General features: G+C 47.4%; 1 protein-coding gene across 3 annotated transcripts; it reads left to right on the forward strand.

Annotated features, from left to right (window-relative positions):
- The first annotated feature begins 1,544 nt into the window (after positions 1–1,544).
- Positions 1,545–15,007, forward strand: Cdc6 (cell division cycle 6). 3 transcript variants are annotated; one of them, XM_006971817.4, is made up of 12 exons: positions 1,545–2,071; positions 2,632–2,831; positions 4,553–4,834; positions 4,928–5,127; positions 5,386–5,561; positions 6,191–6,297; positions 7,609–7,748; positions 8,995–9,095; positions 10,475–10,539; positions 12,727–12,929; positions 13,875–14,015; positions 14,339–15,007. In XM_006971817.4, the coding sequence occupies exons 2-12, from the start codon at positions 2,645–2,647 to the stop codon at positions 14,426–14,428; spliced, it is 1,692 nt and encodes a 563-aa protein (XP_006971879.1). In that variant the 5' UTR covers positions 1,545–2,071; positions 2,632–2,644; the 3' UTR covers positions 14,429–15,007. The 3 variants fall into 3 exon arrangements, with proteins under 3 accessions (XP_006971879.1, XP_042138690.1, XP_042138691.1); XM_042282756.2 differs by having other exon boundaries at positions 1,767–2,071; positions 2,605–2,831; XM_042282757.2 differs by having other exon boundaries at positions 1,767–2,071; positions 2,605–2,831; positions 5,389–5,561.
- The last annotated feature ends 3,527 nt before the right edge of the window (positions 15,008–18,534 follow it).

Here is an 18,534-nt window from a genome sequence, read left to right on the forward strand (position 1 = left end):
AGGTTACTGGAGGAAAAGCTCCAGGGGATAACCTTTTCCAGTTCAGCCCTGACATTCTGCTTTCACAGTGGTCTTTTTCTGTTGCAGACTTTTCCTGAGCTGGTACCTTTTTGTTTTGAAGCCGGTGAGTGCTTTCTTAGGCTGTGGTGTGCACATTAAGCACTTACAGTTTCCCTGCTCTCTGCCCTGTAACCATTCTTTCCAAAGCTTACTCACATTTCTATTTCAGATTGTCAGGGTAATAGGGTTTAGGTCCTCAGAGACCTAAAGGTCTCTCTGAGACGTAGAGGTGGTCTTCAACTCCATTGTCCTGGTAAGTGAGAAACACCGAATGATCTGAAAGCCTCCTTTCCTTGGTATTTCCCCATTGATGGCAGCTTGTTTTCTTTTGGAGTTCTTAGCCGTTAGGAAGCCTTAACAAAATGTACCCCTTCAATATCTTGTCCTGTTTAGAACCCACCCCTCTAATCCTCCATGATGAAGTAGTCAAGAGCTTGGTCTTCTGTCATTAGAGTTCAAATACCAGCTCTTCCACTTTCTAGTTGTCTGACATGGGGCCAATTTTCTCAGTCCCTCTGCCTCAGTTTCCCTCAACTTCCTAGGGTGCTTGGAAAGACTGATAAAGGTGATACAGGTAAAATACTGAACTCAGCCGCTACACACTTAAGGATTCATACTGGCTTGTGGTAAGAGGTGGTAACCATTTGAAATGAACTATTTTGAGTTAACCAATGATTGTGATATTGCTTTCCTATTCCTAGTGTTATGTCTATTTTATTTGATAGGGGAGGATGAAAGATGTATTTTACAGCCGGTGTGGTGGTCCCACTCCTTGGATGCCAGCACGTGGGAGGCAGATGCAGGCGGATCTCTGAGTTCAAGGACAACCTGGTCTACACAGAAAGCCTGTCTCGAAACAAACAAACATAAAATTTACCATTTCCTAGAATTGGGTTCTGTCCTTTAAAGGAACCTGAGGTGGATTTTCAACCTTGGAACCTGCCCTGCAAATGGCTGCTCTAATTCATATTTTTCATTAAATGCTCAGCTTGCCTCGCCTATAACTGTCTTCCCTGGACCCGAAACCCTAGTGTTTGGCCATAAATGATATTCAAGGGATATAATTCTATTCCTTACAAAGTGTAGATAGATTAATGTCAAGGCACACGGAATATATTACCTTGACTAAAACAAAATTGTAATATTTAGTATTGGTCTTGTTTCTCACTTTTGAAGTGCAAGTCAACAAATACCCAGATGATGTCAGTTTGTTTATACAGGTATAGAACTTGACCTAAAAAAGCCCTGGTTCAAGTTATCAGCCCTTCACCACCGTCATGCCCTACAGGACCACTCCCAAACTAGTAAGCCTTGTGTGGTAGCCCTCATAATGAAAATAGGTACGCCAGGCGGTGGTGGCGCACACCTTTGATCCTAGCACTTGAGAGGCAGTGGCAGGCCAGCCTGGGCGGTTACACGGAGAAAAACTGTCTCAAAAAAGAAAAAAAAAACAGGTATGTTTGGCAGAGAGAAAGGACAAAGATACCCCAGTAGAAATAAATTAAAAAAAAAAATTTTAAAAGGAAGTAGACTTGCGTGGGGACAAAAACTACACTTCCCGCCAGGCCTTGCGGCGCGGCGTGCTCACCTAATGAGTCGCAAGCGCGCCTTTCCCGCGGCGGTCTCAGATGTGAACGCCCCGCCCCCGTGGGTGGGCGTGGCCTCATGCTGGGCTCTGAGACCTGGGGCTGTCTTATTGGCTGTAGGTCATCGCCGGCGGAGGCGTGGTGATTAGCGACAACGAATCAGAAGCGTGGCTGGACTTTGGCGCGAGACGGGAACGCTGTGGCAGGGCCGATTTGGCGCGAGCTGAGATCGCTTCAGCTGAGCACCTTGTGGCGGGAGATCCCGTGCGCTTGTGATCGAAACGCAGGAACGTGCAGTGAGGCGACACAGCCTTGAAGAGTGTAAAGCAGCAGATTGCTCCGTGAGGCCCGAGAGTCGGCCCGGGCCCCAAAGAGTTGGTGGAACTGGTTCGAGCGTGGCCTGTGGAGAGCGGAGATCGCCTGAGGTCTGAGGCTGGGTCAGGGAGGGGGTTGTGCGCCTGCAAAGCCATTCGAGCCCGGGGTGGTGGGAAGGAGCTGGGAGCTGCTGGGAGGAAACGGTGTAGGGTGGGGTTGAGAGCGGTGTGGAGCGCTGGCGAGTCCTGGGCAGAGGAGGATGGAGCCGCACTGCCTGGATTTGGGAGAGCCTAAATGTTACGGTCTGGAATTAAGCTAGTGCTAAAGATGTCTCCTGTGTCTGGAGTGAAGGAGCTAGAAGTATTCTAGAAACCGCAGGAGATAAACTGGCATTGCTCAAGTGTAAGAACTTGGGTTCTGGGTTCAGGATGCTTGGGGTGATAACCATGTTTTTCTATGACTCTCTAAGAGAGGGATAATAGTTTCTACATCTGGGTTATGGTAAGACTGAAGTGTGTGTAATATGTGCGTAACAGTATGCTACACATACTAGGTAGACAGATGTTACCTCTTATTTACATAGCGTTGGTCACCAATATAAATAAACTCCGTATGTTTTTCTTTTTGCTTTCGTAAATTCCAGGCTTCCTGGCTTTTTTTTTTTACCCAGTTGAGTGGTCATCATGCCTCAAACCCGATCCCAGGCACAAGCTACCATCAGTTTTCCGAAAAAGAAGCTGTCTAAGACACTGAGCAGCAAAACGAATTCCCCCAGAGACAGTAAAGTAAAACTTAAAGACGCCCGGGCTGAACCTTCTACTCCACGCGCAAACGGGAAAATTCTGCCTCTCAGTCCCAGAAAACGTCTGGGTAAGTCTTCCCCTCTGTGAGCACAGCTGTGTGACTAATAGCCCTCAGGCCGGCCTTTTCTTGATGCCGAGATGCCTGGCAGGCAGTTAAAACCGTGGCTGTATCTGTATTTTCATAATGGCTGCTAGGTATGTACTGAACTCCACAGTTAAGCCGTTCACTAAGAGAGATCATTTTCTGAGGGACTTGCTAGGTTTGATCTTCATTTCTTAGTTCTGTCCTTTAAAATTACCTTAAAGTTACATATGGTATTATGAAATTTGCCTACATATTCGTAAAAATAAGAAACAAATGGGTGACATTCTTATTTTATTTTTGTTTTAAAATAGTACTTAACATTTTCACTGTTCTGTTTGTTTTTTGGAGAAAAAATTTCTCTAACTCAGGCTGGCCTGGAACTCACTTTGTAGCTCAGGATTGCCTCAAACTTGAGATCTTTCTTCCACTACCATACATTTTTGTTTGGTTGGTTTTGGTTTTTGGGTTTGTGTTGTGTTTGGTTTTTTTTGTTTTTTTTTTTTGAGACAGGGTTTCTCTGTGTAGTTTTGGTGCCTGTCCTGGATCTCGCTCTGTAGACCAGGCTGGCCTTGAACTCACAGAGATCCGGCTGGCTCTGCCTCCCGAGTGCTGGGATTAAAGGCGTGTGCCACCACCGCCCGGCTTGGGTGTTTTGTTTTGTTTTGTTTTTTTGAGCTGAGAATCAAACCCAGGGCCTTGTGCTTGCTAGGCAAGCGCTCTACCACTGAGCTAAATCCCCAACCCTTGGTTTTGGTTTTTTTAAGACAGGGGTTTCTCTGTGTTGCTCTGGCTGTCCTGGAACTTGCTATGTATGTACACCAGGCTGGTCTCAAACTCAGAGTTCCTCCTGCCTCTGCTTCTTGAGTGCTGGGATTAAAGATGTGCGCCATCACTGCCAGGCCATACTTGGCTTGTGTGTGTTGATGATGATGCTGGTTGTTGTGGACTGAGCACAAGACCTTGTTCTTCCTAAGAAGTGCTGTACCACTTAGCTATACATGCCCAGTCTTTTAGTCTGTTACAATTGAGGGGATGGTATTGGAACCATGTGTAAACGCTAACAATGCTGCTGGACACGACAGTGCACACAGCAGCTGCCTACAGAGGAAAGTTACTCATTCCAAGATGTCAGTGGCGTCGAGATTGATAAGTCTTTTTTTTTTTTTTTTTTTTTAAAGTTTTTCAAGACAAGATTTCTCTGTAACAGCTCTCCTGAGTGCTGGGATTAAAGGCGTATGCCACCACCAGCTGGTGTGAAATCCTATTTTAAAACAACCTTACAGTTTCACCTCACTAGAACTCATTTGGTTTCTACCAAATGATAAGATTCAGTGGTGCCATCTGGTGGCCATATTTGCTCCTTAGTGAGAAGTGTCTTTTGTGGTTCTGACTAAGGTGAAATTCACCCTGGCTTTTAGTCCCAGAATTTGGGAGGCAGAGGCAGGCAGATCTTTGAGTTCAAGGCCAACCTGGTCTACAGAGCTAGTTCCAGGACAACCAGGGCTACACAGGGAAACCTAGTCTTGAAAAACTGGGAAAAAGAAAGAAAGGAAGAAAGAAAGAAATTCTGCTCTTTCTGGGTGTGGGAAAGCCTTCGCACTTCCTTTTTCCGTCCTCCACTGTGAAGGGCCACGTTCTGCGTTTAGTGTTTTGGGTGCTGGACGGCGTTGCTGCGACTGACCTGTTCTGTTTTGTCGGTTCAGGTGATGACAACCTGTGCAACGCTCCTCATTTGTCTTCCTGTTCCCCACCGAAGCTGGGCAAGAAAGAAAACGGCCCACCTCACTCACATACTCGGAAGGGATGCAGATTAGTATTCGATGATGAGCCGATGGTTAAGTCTTCAAACCAAAAAGAACAAGACCGAGTTCACCAAAACCAGATACTTCCCTCGGCTCAAAAAGGTCAAGAAAGTGAAACAAATTCTGAGCAGAAATGTCCGCCGGGGAAGGAATCTGCTCGTATGAGACTGTTCAAACAAGAAGGTGGGCTCTTACATGGCAGCTGTCGGTGAAACCCAGGGAGTCTTCTCAGTCACCTTCTGTTGGGTCCTAACTGCCCTTTTTTGTCTGGCACAGGAACTTGCTATCAGCAAGCAAAGCTTGTCCTGAACACAGCTGTCCCAGACCGGCTGCCTGCCAGAGAAAAGGAGATGGACGTCATCAGGGCCTTCCTGAAGGAGCACATCTGTGGGAAAAAAGCGGGAAGTCTCTACCTCTCTGGTGCTCCTGGGACCGGAAAAACTGCCTGCTTGAGTCGGATTCTGCAAGACCTCAGGGTACGCCGAGGGTCTGAGTGACAGATGCTCTTGCTGAAAAGATTTGACTCTTAAGGGTTAAGGAAGAATAGACTGTTGTGTGATAGAATGCTTCCCAGAAGTAAGAATTCTTGTTATTTCAGGGTATAAATCTTTCCAAAAGAAAGCAGAGCTTCGCTCTTGTATTCCCTTAGCTCTCAGAGACCAGATCAGCTTTCAGTAAATCTTTGTCTGAAGCCAACATAACGCCCATGTTTGCATCTTTTTTTTCATACCTAGAAGGAAGTGAAAGGCTTTAAACCGATCCTGCTGAATTGCATGTCTTTGAGGAGTGCCCAGGCTGTGTTCCCAGCTATTGCTCAGGAGATTGGTCGGGAGGAAATATGCAGACCAGCTGGGAAGGACTTGATGAGAAAATTGGAAAAGCATATGACTGCTGAGAAGGGCCCCATGATGTAAGTATTTCTCCACTGCGTGTTGCTCAGTAAAAATCCTCAAGATGTTACCCACAAAAAGAACTTGCCCTGAAAAGAACTTTGCTCTGAGAAGTATGTACATATGCTTGAAGAAAAAAAGATAATGTACTTTCTAATTTTGAAAACATTGTACTAACCTATTTATTGATGGTACTGGGACTCAAAGCCAGGGCCCTGTGTGTGTGTCAGATAACTGGGTTTTTTTTTTGTTTTTTTTTTTTTTTTTTTTTTTAAGATTTATTATGTATACAACATTCTTCCTCAATATATCCATGTATGCCAGAAGAGGGCACCAGATCTCATTATAGATGGCTGTGAGCCACCCTGTGGTGCTGGGAATTGAACTCAGGACCTCTGGAAGAGCAGTCAATGCTCTTAATCTCTGAGCCATCTCTCCAGCCCGATAACTTTTTTTAAGCAAGTCCTTTGAAAACACTTGGATGACACTTGTTAGTAATGGGGATGCTAGTCTAACCCTGGCTAATGGCAAGACGAGCTATGGTCTGCAAGCTGAGCTCAGCTTTCTGGCTGTAACCTAAGGTGAGCTCAGATCAAGCATGGGAAGCCGGAAAATGTGATTGGTACTAATTGTTTCTCTTTGTACGTAGTGTGTTGGTGTTGGACGAGATGGATCAGCTGGACAGCAAAGGGCAGGATGTTTTATACACACTGTTTGAATGGCCGTGGCTGAGCAATTCCCGATTGGTGCTCATTGGTTAGTGCTCAGTTGTTACTGTCACATGGTGAATTTGAAATTTTGTTAATCGTTTAAAATCTGTTCAACTTGTGTGTGTGTGTGTGTGTGTGTGTGTGTGTGTGTGTGTGTAGAGGCCAGAGGTTGATGTCATCATCTTCTTCCACTGTTTTGTTTTTGTTTTTGTTTGATTGATTGATTTAATGTATATGCTGCTCTATCCAGAAGAGGGCATCAGGCATCAGATCCCACTAGAGATGATTGTGAGCCACCATGTGGTTGATGGGAATTGAACTCAGGACCTCTGGAAGAGCTGCTGTCGGTTTTTTATTTGCTGAGGAGGGGTCTCTTGCTGAACCTGCAGCTCGCTGATTCAGTTAGTCCAGCTAGCCAGCTTGCTCCCAGGGATCTCATGTCGGCCTCCTGAGTGCTGGACTTGCAGGCGGCCCCCCTGCCTTCCTGGCTTTGACACGACTCCTCAGGCTTGCATGGCCGGTGCTTTGTCCACGGAACCCCCCCCACTCCCCAGTCGCTATGCCTCAAGTTACTTACCTACTACTTCATTTTTATTGTATGTGTGTGGGTATTTTGCCTGCATGCAGGTCTGTGCGACACTTGTATACCCGATACCCATGGAGGCCAGAAGTGGGTGTCTATTTCCCTAAACTGGAGTTACAAATGTTGTGAGCAGCCATGTGGGTGCTGGGAGTTGGACCTGCGTCCTCTGGAAGAGCATCCAGTGCTCTTAACAGCTGAGCCATTTATTCAGCCCCGCCTGTTATTTTATACTTAAGCCAGCTTTTTGTCTTATAGAAATAAGAAAATTTACTATGATAGTAATTTTAATACAAGGCCGATTGATTTTGTGAGGTCTGAATAAGAATGACAAAGCAGACACCACATTGCATCCCTGTGGTCCTAGTTATTTGGGAGGATGAGTGCACCACGCCGCCGCCAGGCTTTCTGGTTTTGTTCTTGAGGCAAGGTCTCACTGCAGCCCTGGCTGGCCTGGAATTCAACAGAAATCTGCCTGCCCATCCTCATTTCTCACTCCCTTCTTCCTGGAGACAAGGTCTATATAGCTCAGGGCGGTCTTAAGCCCGCCATCCTCCTGCCTCACTCTCCCATGTGTTAAGACTATAAGCATGCTTCCCCATTCCTGCCTAAGCACTGTATCTTCCCTAGTAGGTCCAGCTTAACCTTTTAGTGTGAGGTGGAGAGCAAGTGGGAGCAGCGGGGGTTGAAATACTGGGGTGACTGGGAATTTATCCTTCCAAGGGTTTAATTTCCTTGTAGCGTGATTTGTCTGCTGATTGTTATTTCTCTCCTCAGGTATCGCTAATACCCTAGATCTCACAGACAGGATTCTGCCAAGACTTGAAGCTAGAGAAAACTGTAAGCCGCAGCTGTTGAACTTCCCCCCTTACACCAGAAATCAGATAGCTACGATCTTGCAGGATAGACTCAGTCAGGTGAGTGCCGACCGTTATGCCAAATTCTGTGGCAGGGATAATCTCTGTGGTGGAAAGCTAACAATAGGTTTGAAATTTTGATTTGATGGCTTTATTAACGGTGTGGCAAGCTCCCATGGACCATAATGAGTGAGAACATTTTTACGTGAATATCTACACGTGGTTTCGTTTATTGGCTGCTTCCCTGTTGAAATAAAAGTAGGAATTAGAGGATTCGTGCTTCCTTAATGGCCTTTAAAAAGTAGGACCTGGGCCAGTGAGGTGGCCCAGAAGGTAAAGGCACTGGCTGCCAGTTCTCATGACCTGAGTTCCATCTCTGAGACCCCCATGGTGGGAGGAAGACCTAGCTCCTGGAAGGTGTCCGCTGAGCTCCACAGGTTTGGCACACTTGCTCTGCCCCACCCCTACTCTTAAAAATAGACAAACGGAATAACATTTTAAAGATAGGGCCTATGAGCCTGGTGTGGTGGTGCACACCTTTTATCCCGGTACTTGGAAAGCAGAGGCAGACAGTGCTCAGTGTTGGAAGCCAGCCAGGGCTACATAGAGAGATCTTGTCTCAAAAAACAAGAGAGCCTATGGGAAAACATTTGTAGTTTCAGTTGCTTTTTTATTCTCTTCAGGAACCTCTACATATTCCTAGAAAATTCTTAAATATATGCAGTATATGTCCCTTACACCTAAAGGCGGTCAATCAGGTTTAGATCTTGTGATACTTCCAGGCCCAGAGTTAGATTTAATTTGTGAAAATATTTATATTTAGAACCTAAATTGCTAAGAGAAACTCTCGGAGTTCAAATTGTCTTTTTATTTTATTGTTTATTTATTTATTGATGGTACTGGGATTCACAGGGCCTCTCATGCTAGTAAGTGCTCTACACTGAGCTATGTTTATTTTGTATTTATTATATATTTATTTATTTTAAATGATGTGACTTGATTCTTTTGTTGTGTTTCGAGACAGGATTTCTCTTTGTAACAGCCCTAGCTGTCCTGGAACTCAATCTGTAGACCAAGCTGGCCTCTTAACTCACAGAGATCCACCTGCCTCTGCCTCCCAAGTACTGGGATTAAAGGCTTGTTCCACTACCACCGCCCGGCTATTATATATTTATTTGAGACAGCCTCACTGTGGTTGACTTGAGTTTAGCTCCTTCTGCCTTAGTGTCTCAGGTAGCTAGGATTATGGATGGGCCTGTGTTCGTTCCTAAGCCTGACTCAGATGTTATCTGTGTCTTGTCTGAAGGTGTCAAGAGACCAGGTTCTGGACAGTGCTGCCATTCAGTTTTGTGCCCGCAAAGTATCTGCTGTTTCCGGAGACATCCGTAAAGCACTGGATGTTTGCAGGTGAGTTATGGCACTGTTGACTGTGTTTATTAAAAAGAAGAAATGCTATCAGTTGTCTCATGGAACTCAAATGAATGTGGCTTAAGAGGCCCCGTTCTGCTACTTTTTATGCTCAGAAAAGAGGACTTGTTTCTCAGTGGGGAGCTCTGGGTTTCCACCGCGTTAATGTCTGAAACATTATCAGTCCATTACCTACGGAGGGGGAAACAAATGAGATGTTGCTGGCGCCCCCTGTGGTGATTATAGATTGGTTAATTACATTTGTATTAAAAAAGACTCCAGTTTGCTTTTCCATTCGCTGGGCTCAAGCAGGTTTATTTATGGACCTGAACCATCTTTGCCTGTAGACTTTCTTCTTCCTTTCCTTTTGTGGGCACCCCTTCCTCCCTCCAGTTGGTGGTCCCCCAAGTCCTACCCTAGACCTCTTTCTCTCCTCCATCCCTCTGCCCCTCCTGCTGGGGAAAGCCTCTGTGCTGACTGATGAAAGTTCTTTCCTCCCAGTAGGGGCACTGGGTCCATTAAAATGATCCTCGCTGTGCTAGCCCGCTGGTCCAACTTCCTCCTATTGCCCTGCCGAAGATCCAGGTCTGCCTTATGGCTTCCCGTGGGCAAAACACTTTAGAGAGGGCAGTGGGAGAGGAAGCGCTTCCTGTTGCTAGATTGCGTGATCTGGAATGTGAAAGTCCCCTAGTCAGCAAGTACTTGAGTAAAGACTACGGCTATGAGTGATAGCCATGTAGGTCAGCAAGATTAGCCCAGATGTGTCCTGTAGAGTCTGTCTGAGGACTCCCCTTGTGGGTCTGTTGTGTGGGAGTGCTGTAAGGCCTCCTCAGTCCACCCCCACACTGCATATCGCTCTGCCCATGACTTTTTTCCTCATCTAAAATGTTACTGGCTTAATGTGTGGCAACCTGCTTGACATCTGTCACAGGAAGATAAGTAGCCTGTCTCTCAAATCCCCGGTCTTTTCATGTTAAAGGCGGTCAAGTCTTCCTGAAGCTGCGACTTAACCCAGTTTGTTTAGGGACCTTAATTTTTATTTTTTCAGCCAGGGTCTCTCTGGGTAACTAACTGGCTCCTCTGGAACTCACTCACTGTGTAGACCAGACTGGCCTCTAAGATTGATTTACATTTTAACTTCATGTATGTATGCCATGTGTGTGGTGCCTGTGCAGGTCAGAAGAATGTCGAATCCCCTGGAGCTGGAGTCACAGGGGTTTGAGAGCTGCCTGGGTGGGTGCTGGGCACCAAACTTGGAAGGGACCTTAATTTTTTAAAAACGTGTTTTTAGTTAATGTGCCTGCTTTGGGGCATGGTCTCTTGGTGTGGTATTTGGTTTGGCTGAGACTAAATTTTAGAAAAAAAAATTTTTTTTATAGGCGAGCTATTGAAATTGTGGAGTCGGACGTCAAAAGCCAGACGGTCCTCAAACCACTGTCTGAAGGTGAGTAGCTTAACCTGCTTCCTGTCGTCATCTATAGATGGAGAGTTAAGTTTCCTGAAGAAAGGGGAAGATAAACAGACACAGTTAAATCCACACACGCACCCGCGAGGGAGCAGGGTGTAGTCTCATCTACTTTATTTCAGTCTTGCCTGCCAGTATCAGTCTGTGTGTCACCTGAAATGAGTTCCCCGGGGTGTTCCTAAATGGTGAGGCTCAGGTAGTAAGGTTTCTTCCAAGGCTCTCAGGTTGAGTCACCTTCTGTCTGGGTACTTACGGTGAGTGCCCTTTAAGTGTTTACGTAGGAGAAAGCAGTGGCCGGTAGGTAAAGCAAAGACAGTCATATTATGGACTGAGCAGATCAGGAGTTCATCTCAGGGTGTCGTGAGGCAGTCTACAAGGGCAGAGGGCAAAGGTCAGTGGCTACAGGAAACCAAACACTGTCACAAACGAGCTTGAATTTCCCTTTTCCGCAACCCTGTTTTCTTCCCTGGCAGATTTTCATCAGTATTTATTTTATTTTTAGTTAGTTAGTTAGTTTTGGTTTTTCACGACAGGGTTTCTCTGGAGCAGCTCTGGCTGTCCTGGAACTCGTCAGTATTTATTGAAAGAAACAATTTAAAGGGTTTCAGAAGTAACCCAAATTAGTGCTTGGGCTGCCAGTAGGCTGTATACACCACTGCGGACTTCGGTCATTTTCTCGTCTCCGCTTTCTAGATTAGTCCTTCCTCACTCCTAGCAGTACCACATAGGCTTGTCAGTGGCCCTGGGAGAACCTAGTGCACACTGCTGACCGAGCCTCAAGGTCCTGGTAACTCCTGGGACTCCCCTAACGCCTGTCTTTTGTGGGGGTCTAGTTTCAACAGCCCAGCTAAATAGAACACTGTGGAGAAAGTGACCAGATAAATATAAGGAACTTTTTTATTGTTTTGTTTTTGGTTTTTGAGACAAGGTTTCTCTGTGTAAAGGAACTTTTGGTTTTTCAAGACAAGGTTTCTCTGCGTAACAGCCCTGGCTGTCCTGAAACTCACTCTGTAGCCCAGGCTGGCCTGGAACTCACTGAAATCACCTGCCTCTGCCTCCTGAGTGCTGGGATTAAAGACGTGCACCACCACCTCCAGGCAGGAACTTTCTAATACATAGAAATAACTAGGTTCCCCAGCACTGAAGATAGGCAAACAAAAATTAGCTGGATGCCAAGCATGGTGGGCCATACCTATGATTCCAGTCCTCGGGAGCCTGAAGTCTTGAGAATCACTACAAGTTCAAGGCCAACAGAAGCTGCATAGAAAGACTCTCTTAAACCGTGGAACAACAAAATGGATAGACGTCCTGTTGGGATTGTTTTAGGAGGGACTTGGTTCTTGTGTAGAGGAAAGAGACTTCCTAGTTCCTTTCATGGGGGAACCTCTGCTGTTCTGTGAGCCCTGCTTTATTAGCCCTTTGCAGCTTCCTGCTTGTGGGTTGTCGTGGGGCAAGTGCAGGCCCAGGGTGTTAGGAAGCAAAACCTGCCTCTATTGCACAGATGTGCTTCTCTAACAGTGGGACCACGGTCCCGTGTGGATTTCCCCAGTTCTCAGACTCCAGCTCTGGGGTGGGTGCTATCTGCTAGGCTGTCTATCCACTGACATTTTCTGCTGTCTTCCAGATCAGTTTGGAGGGGTAAACAAACTTCAGGCTTCATCTAGGGAAGCCATCTGGGGGGCGGGGGCTTCGAGTGGGGTTGACTTCACCGTCGATACTTACCCATTCATTTGACTCACAATGTTAGATAAATTTTCCACCTAGTGCTTCTCCTTCCTTAGCTGCCAGGTCTTTGCTGCAGGGTTTTGTGCTGAGGATCCCACCAGGGGTCTGCACTAGGCAACCTGAGCAGTTAGCCCTACTTGGTGGCTTCTGTCAGGTTCTTGGTAATTCAGAAGGTAGGTCGGTCAGTGGTCTTCTCAACATTAAGCTGTATCCTAAAGGACAAAATAGATCATTATTCTTCTGAGAAAAGCAGCCCTGCTCTCCCAAGTCATCCAGAACTGCCTTTTCCTCCTCTTCTGCCTTGGAGACAGAACCTCCGCTTTGCCATTGTGATCGCACCTGGGTTTCCTTGAGCTAACATCAGCTAACACCAGCATTAATGTGTCTCCGCACACACACAGTTTTAGAGGTTGAACAAAGCTTGGCTTGCTTACGTTGCAGGTCACTCACCCTCTGAGGCACCAGTTCCCAAACGTGTTGGCCTTGCTCACATATCCCAAGTCATTTCGGAAGTGGATGGCAACAGGGTGACTCTGAGCCAAGAAACAACACAAGATTCCCTCCCTCTCCAGCAGAAGATCTTGGTTTGCTCTTTGCTGCTCTTGACCAGGCGGCTGAAAATCAAAGAGGTCACTCTGGGGAAGGTAAGCTGGGGTCTCAGCAGGTGGAGTGGAACGCGGGTCTTTTCCAGGCAATAGGAGTCAAAAATGGGTTTTATCAGTACGAATAAATGTTGGTATTACTGCATTTGGGAGGCAGAGGCATGTGGATCTTTGAAGATTTGAACTAGCCTGATCCTACATAGTTCTAGGCCAACCAGGACTACATAGTAGCCTTAACTAAAAAAAAAGGAAAAAAAAACAGGAGTTAAGGCCAGGCAGCGATGGACCACGTCTTTAATCCCCAAACGGTAGGAGGCAGACACAGGTGAATGAATGTCTCTGAACTCGAGGCCAGTCTAGTCCACATAGTGAGTTCCAGGACAGCCAAGGATATGTAGAAAGACCCTTACCTCACCATCACCACCACCATCCCCCAAAAACTAAGAAACTGAGTGGTTCAATACCTGTGATTCTAGTACTTAGGAGGCAGATCGAAGAGGGTCGCCAGCCAGAACTACAAGCAACCCTTCATTTCTGTGTTCCCCTCTGAACTTGCATAGAGCCTCGTTCCTACAGTTTACATTAAAGCAAATGACTCGGCAGTCCAGAGCAGTTGCTGCTGTGCCTGCGGAGGACCGGGTTCCATTCCCAGCACCCATGTGGTGCCTCACAACAATCTAACTTTAGTTCCAGGGGACCTGACAACTTTTCTGCTCTCCATGGGCATCGGGCATGAATGCGGTGCCCATACGTAAACACATGCCAACAAGACACAGAAAATTAAAGAACATCTTTTACAAGAGAACCCTAAAGTATAGGAAGGGGGAGCGCAGAAGGTGTATTGCCTGTTTGAGGGTTTATTGAAGAGGAGGAAATGGAACATACAGGTAACTTAAGACGGTGTTCCTGGGCTTGTTTTTGCTTTTTCATCTGAGGTTATGAGATGTGACTTTTAAGTGACACTTGTTCCCCCTCATTTCCTCCCAGTTATACGAAGCCTACAGCAGCATCTGTCGCAAACAGCAGGTGGCGGCTGTGGACCAGTCTGAGTCTTTGTCCCTGGCGGGGCTCCTGGAGTCCAGAGGCATTTTGGGATTAAAGAAAAATAAGGAAAGCCGCCTGACCAAGGTACAGGTGACAGCTTATGGTGTCCCTGCTTTTAATTGTCCTGTTCTAGAGAGTGTGTCATTTGCCAGAGTAAAGATTAGAAATGACTAGTGAGCAGTTTGTTTTCCTGCTAGCTGGGGTTTCAGATGAGAGGGAGGGAGTGGTGTGATTTAGGCCATTGAAAACAGCGGGGTTTGACTTGCTGATCCAAGGAATGTGGAATATGACAGGGAGTGTAATGGTGTGTGCGGGCGTGTGTGTGTGTGTGTGTGTGTGTGTGTGTGTGTGTGTGTGTGTGTGTGTGTGTGTATGTGTTCCTCATGAAAAACCCTTCCTCTTTCCAGGTGTCTCTGAAGATTGAAGAAAAGGAAATAGAGCATGTCCTGAAAGGCAAAGCTTTCCTTGGTAATATCCTCGCTGCTGGACTGCCCTGAATGCTTCTCTCACCCCACCTGCAAGTATCCAGCTGACGTTTGGCAGACTGGGGAGTCTCCATTTTAGTGTATGGATTCATTGGCTCATATGTGATGGCATATGCCTGTAATCCCAGCACTTGGGAAATAGAGGCAGAAGGATCAGGAGTTCAAGGCCAGCCTTTGCTACATAGTGAGTTTGAGGCTGGCCTGGACTACATAAGACACTCTAAAAACAAAAGCAACGACCCTTTTAAAGTACTCTTCGCTACCGTTTCCACTTATGCACCTAACCAATGTGCCTGCAAGGATATTTGTGTTGAAGGATTTGTATGTATTATTTCTAAATGCAAACGATATATTTTGTAAAGAACTTGGAGGTTTGAAGATGGAGTGGAATGATCCAGAAAAATGTACAAGCCTACAGGGAAATTTGAAGTCCTTTTGGTCAAAGGACTCTGGCGTTGACTACGTTCCTGCACAGGTACTGCCTCGGACTTTTTAAGGACTTGGGGAGTTTTCCTAGTGCTCCCACGCAATATGGGGGGTGGTAAGGAGAATGTAACTACAGATTGTGAATATATTTATTTTCAGGTTTCATTTTTGGGCTGCATGTGTTATCTTTTGTTACCCGTGTGTGTGTTGGGGACAACTGCAGAAGTCATTGCTCACCTTGCGGATCCCAGGGACTGAGCTCGGGGCACCAAGCATGGCAGCAAGCACCTTCACTTTTGAGCCATGTCGTGGGTCTGCATATGTTGTCTCTAAAAGTAGGGTCATTCAGGGCAGTTCCAGTTTCCGGACAGCCAGAGCTACATAAAGAAACACTGTCTCAAAAAAAAACAAACAAACAATAACCAAAAACAAACCCCAGAAAATGCCTTCTCAGGCCGTACCACAGTCTTAGCTTCCCACAGATGAAGCCGTTGTTTCAATACGGCTCAGGTCAGGCCTGGATTTTCATCTGAACACTTCAGTCTCCTTAGATAAATTTATCCATATGGTCACCGAGACACTGCGGGGTTTGATTTCCAGTGGTTTAAGTGGCAATTTGTGACAGGGACAGCAGAGGGCACCATTATAACACTGCTTTGAAAGTGTGGGACTGGGCAGGGGTGGTTTTGGAGGGAAGGGGCAGGAAGTGGACTTGTTTGGGGAATTGCTATTCCTTTATACCTGAGCAAATGGTCAGCTGTAAACGGTGTGCTAGGGATGGTCTGAACCTTTGCTTTCCTCTGAGAGGCTGCTGCCTCCTTGTCTGATCTGGCCTTGAGTTTGGGAATGTGATATGCGTACAGAAGATCCGCTGGCCACTGTTTCTTTCATTCTGCACACTGTATCCTTGTAAAGTGATCTGCACTACAGCAGGTGGGATGGGATGGGATGGAAGGGCAGTGAGCGCTCTGAAATGCATACTGCCCACTGGTGTGTGTAGCAGAAGAGTCTCGATAGGAGTCTGAATGTCACACACACTCCTTTACTACAGTGTTCATCCCCTCTGGGGCAATGTACAAGTGGAGAGGACGGTTCTCTGCCAAGAAGTTCGGGAAATGTCCGGGACTATAGGGGTTAACAAGCATAATTGTAAAGATTGTCCGAAGACTGATGGAAAGCAGAGACTGAATGGGATTGAGAACAGATGTGAGGCTTGATTTAAATTACATTTTATTGGATGCTGCAGCCTTAAGAGACGTGACTGCTTTACAGTTTGTTTCCACACTGTGGGCAGCTGCTGTCTGTTCTGTGTCCACAGTAGGATCCTGCCCAAAAAGGAGCGGCCTCCCCACCTCGTTGTACTTGAGGCTTGGCGCCTTCCTCTAACTGGGGCTTGAGTCGGGAACATGGCCTGACTCTCGGTGGGACTGTGCTGTATCCTCCCTGGCTTCTGGCCAAGATCACATTTGCAGATTCAAAGGGGCCAAGTTCCTTCCCCTCTCTACCTCTTCTCTTTTCCTCGACATCCCCCGCACCCCCCGACACACACACTCCCCCAACCCCCCCCCCCCCCCCCCCCCCCCCGCCTGCCCAGTTTAGAAATAGGGCTTTCTGTGTACTGTTTTGTTAGTTTCCTTCAGCTCCCCACCCCCCAGCGCCCCCACTGACAATTTCTAGGTCATTGCCACTCTTAAGACTTCAGCACTTGGAGTGGGGTTGGTTCTGTCAATGATGCGTGAAGCAGCCCAGAGTCCCTGCTTGGCTTCCGCTGCTGCCCTTGTGGGAGCAGAGGCTGACGTGTGTTTGTCAGTGAAGTCTTAAGTGTGATTGGGACGGCCAGGACGGCCGGGGCAGAAGGGAAGAGAGTCCTTTCCTGCTTTTCTCACTGAAGCTGAGAGCTGTGGGAAGGTGGTGGGAGTTTAAGTGGGATGGGACGGGCCTGTGGTTACGAGTTTTTGCCAGGATCGCAGGCCACTCCACATGGAGCAGTGACAAAGAGGCTGACCTACATTTTTCCTTTTGAAGATGGTGGGATGTGTGTGTCTGTCCTGGTCTGTCTGTTTTTTTTAAGAACCAGATTAAGCCTCCATCGTGTTGGGTATTGCCATGGAAAGAACATGGACCCAATAAAGTTGGTATGAATATCAACCCCAAACTGCCACTGACAGTCTGGCTCCATGAAGACTTGCCTGTGGCTAGCTAACTGCGAGAGTGTGTGAGGTCCAGGCTGGCGACCCAGAAATCAGAAAACCTGGCGGACCTTTCCCGCCCCTCCTTTCCCATTGCTCTTGCCCTCACCCCACCCCCAGCACAGGAACTTTGCCCCCCGACTACTTCCTAGTCCTCCCCGATTTTATTAAGTACCCTCTAAACGATAAGCTGGACCTGGTGTACAGGCCTGCAATCCCAGTTCTGCAGGGGGATCACAAGTTCAAGGCTTGCCTGGACTACAAGAGTGAGTTCAAGGCCAACCTGGAGAATTTATGAAAGAGGGCCAGCTCAGAAATAGAGCACTTGCTTGGTGTACACCAAGCCCTGGGCTCAGTCCTTGGTGTGGGGGTGGAAAAGAAAGACACAGTAAGGACCAGTAGCTTAAGCCGCCGCGTTTGTAAAAATGCCTTCACTAAGGCCGGCTGGGGAGACTGCAGGCATGAGGCCTCCAGCTCAATCCCCAGGACACCCCACCACGGATTCACACACTAGTAATCCAATCCCAGCGCTGGAGAGGCTGAAACAGGCAGATCCCTGGGGCCCACGGGCTGGCCGGCTTAGCCTACCCGGTCAGGTCAGGTCAGGTCAGGTAGGAGTCGCCACTGCAGTAAAAAAACAAGCCTGGCAGCTCCGGGGAGTGATACCTACAGTTGACCTTTAGCCTACACAGGCACAAAAATATCTTGACTATGGGGGGCCGGGGGGGAGGGGGAGCCAAAGTGGGGTTTTGTTGTTGTTTATGGTGTAGGGGATTGAACCCACAGCGAGATTTTATTTACATTTGTGTCGGTCTCCCCACTTAACTCTGGTATCTGGTAGCTATTCATTAACTACTTTTCCGTGAACAACACAAGAAAGATACTGCCATCCCCCCATCTTGAGAACAGTTCTCAGCTGGAGGTAAACTCTGCTGCCCAGGCGCTCAGGTGGGCTGGGCCCCTGCAAAAGGCCTCGGGATTGCAGCTCCCTGGCATGTTTGTTGATCAGACCTCAGCCCTTGGGCTGGATGTCCTAGTCATTGGCTTCGGGCGATCTTGGTTGCTTCAGGGAGGCTTTGGCTATGGGTTGGAGACTTGGCCTGCAGGCTAGGAAGAGGTGGTTCAGTCCAGAAGTTACCTAACGTCCCCAGAGATCGCCCAGAAAAAAAACGGCCTCTCGTCTGTAAGGGACCGGGGAAGAACCCACCTTGGATGTCCTACTTTCTGGCTTTGTGGGGGAAGTTAGCTCAGTTTCCTCCTCTGCCGTCTGTTCCCCTCCACAGAGGAAGGTGCGCGGGGCAGAAGTGTGCCCGCTGGTCTTCTCTGACTCCGACTCCACCAGTCCGGACCCTGCCGGCGGAAGCTAAGAGGGTGCAAGGAGAGCCCGGGCAGAGGCTGGAGCGAAGGCTGGCAAAAGGAGAGCCGGCCCCGTGTTGGCTTTTTTTTTTTTAATTTCTAATTGAGTTCTGAATCAGCCTCCTTCGCTTTGATCCCTCCTCTGTT

Source organism: Peromyscus maniculatus, chromosome 8 (assembly GCF_049852395.1).
Source record: "Peromyscus maniculatus bairdii isolate BWxNUB_F1_BW_parent chromosome 8, HU_Pman_BW_mat_3.1, whole genome shotgun sequence".
Taxonomy (NCBI): Eukaryota; Metazoa; Chordata; class Mammalia; order Rodentia; family Cricetidae; genus Peromyscus; species Peromyscus maniculatus.

What these genes read in the sequence shown, in the direction of transcription:
- Cdc6 (XM_006971817.4), top strand. Translation starts at nt 2,645, where the DNA reads ATGCCTCAAACCCGATCCCAGGCACAAGCTACCATCAGTTTTCCGAAA. An exon ending in AAGAGGTCACTCTGGGGAAG is followed by an intron (nt 12,930 to 13,874) that starts GTAAGCTGGGGT and finishes ATTTCCTCCCAG; the next exon opens with TTATACGAAGCCTACAGCAG. An exon ending in AGGAAAGCCGCCTGACCAAG is followed by an intron (nt 14,016 to 14,338) that starts GTACAGGTGACA and finishes TCCTCTTTCCAG; the next exon opens with GTGTCTCTGAAGATTGAAGA.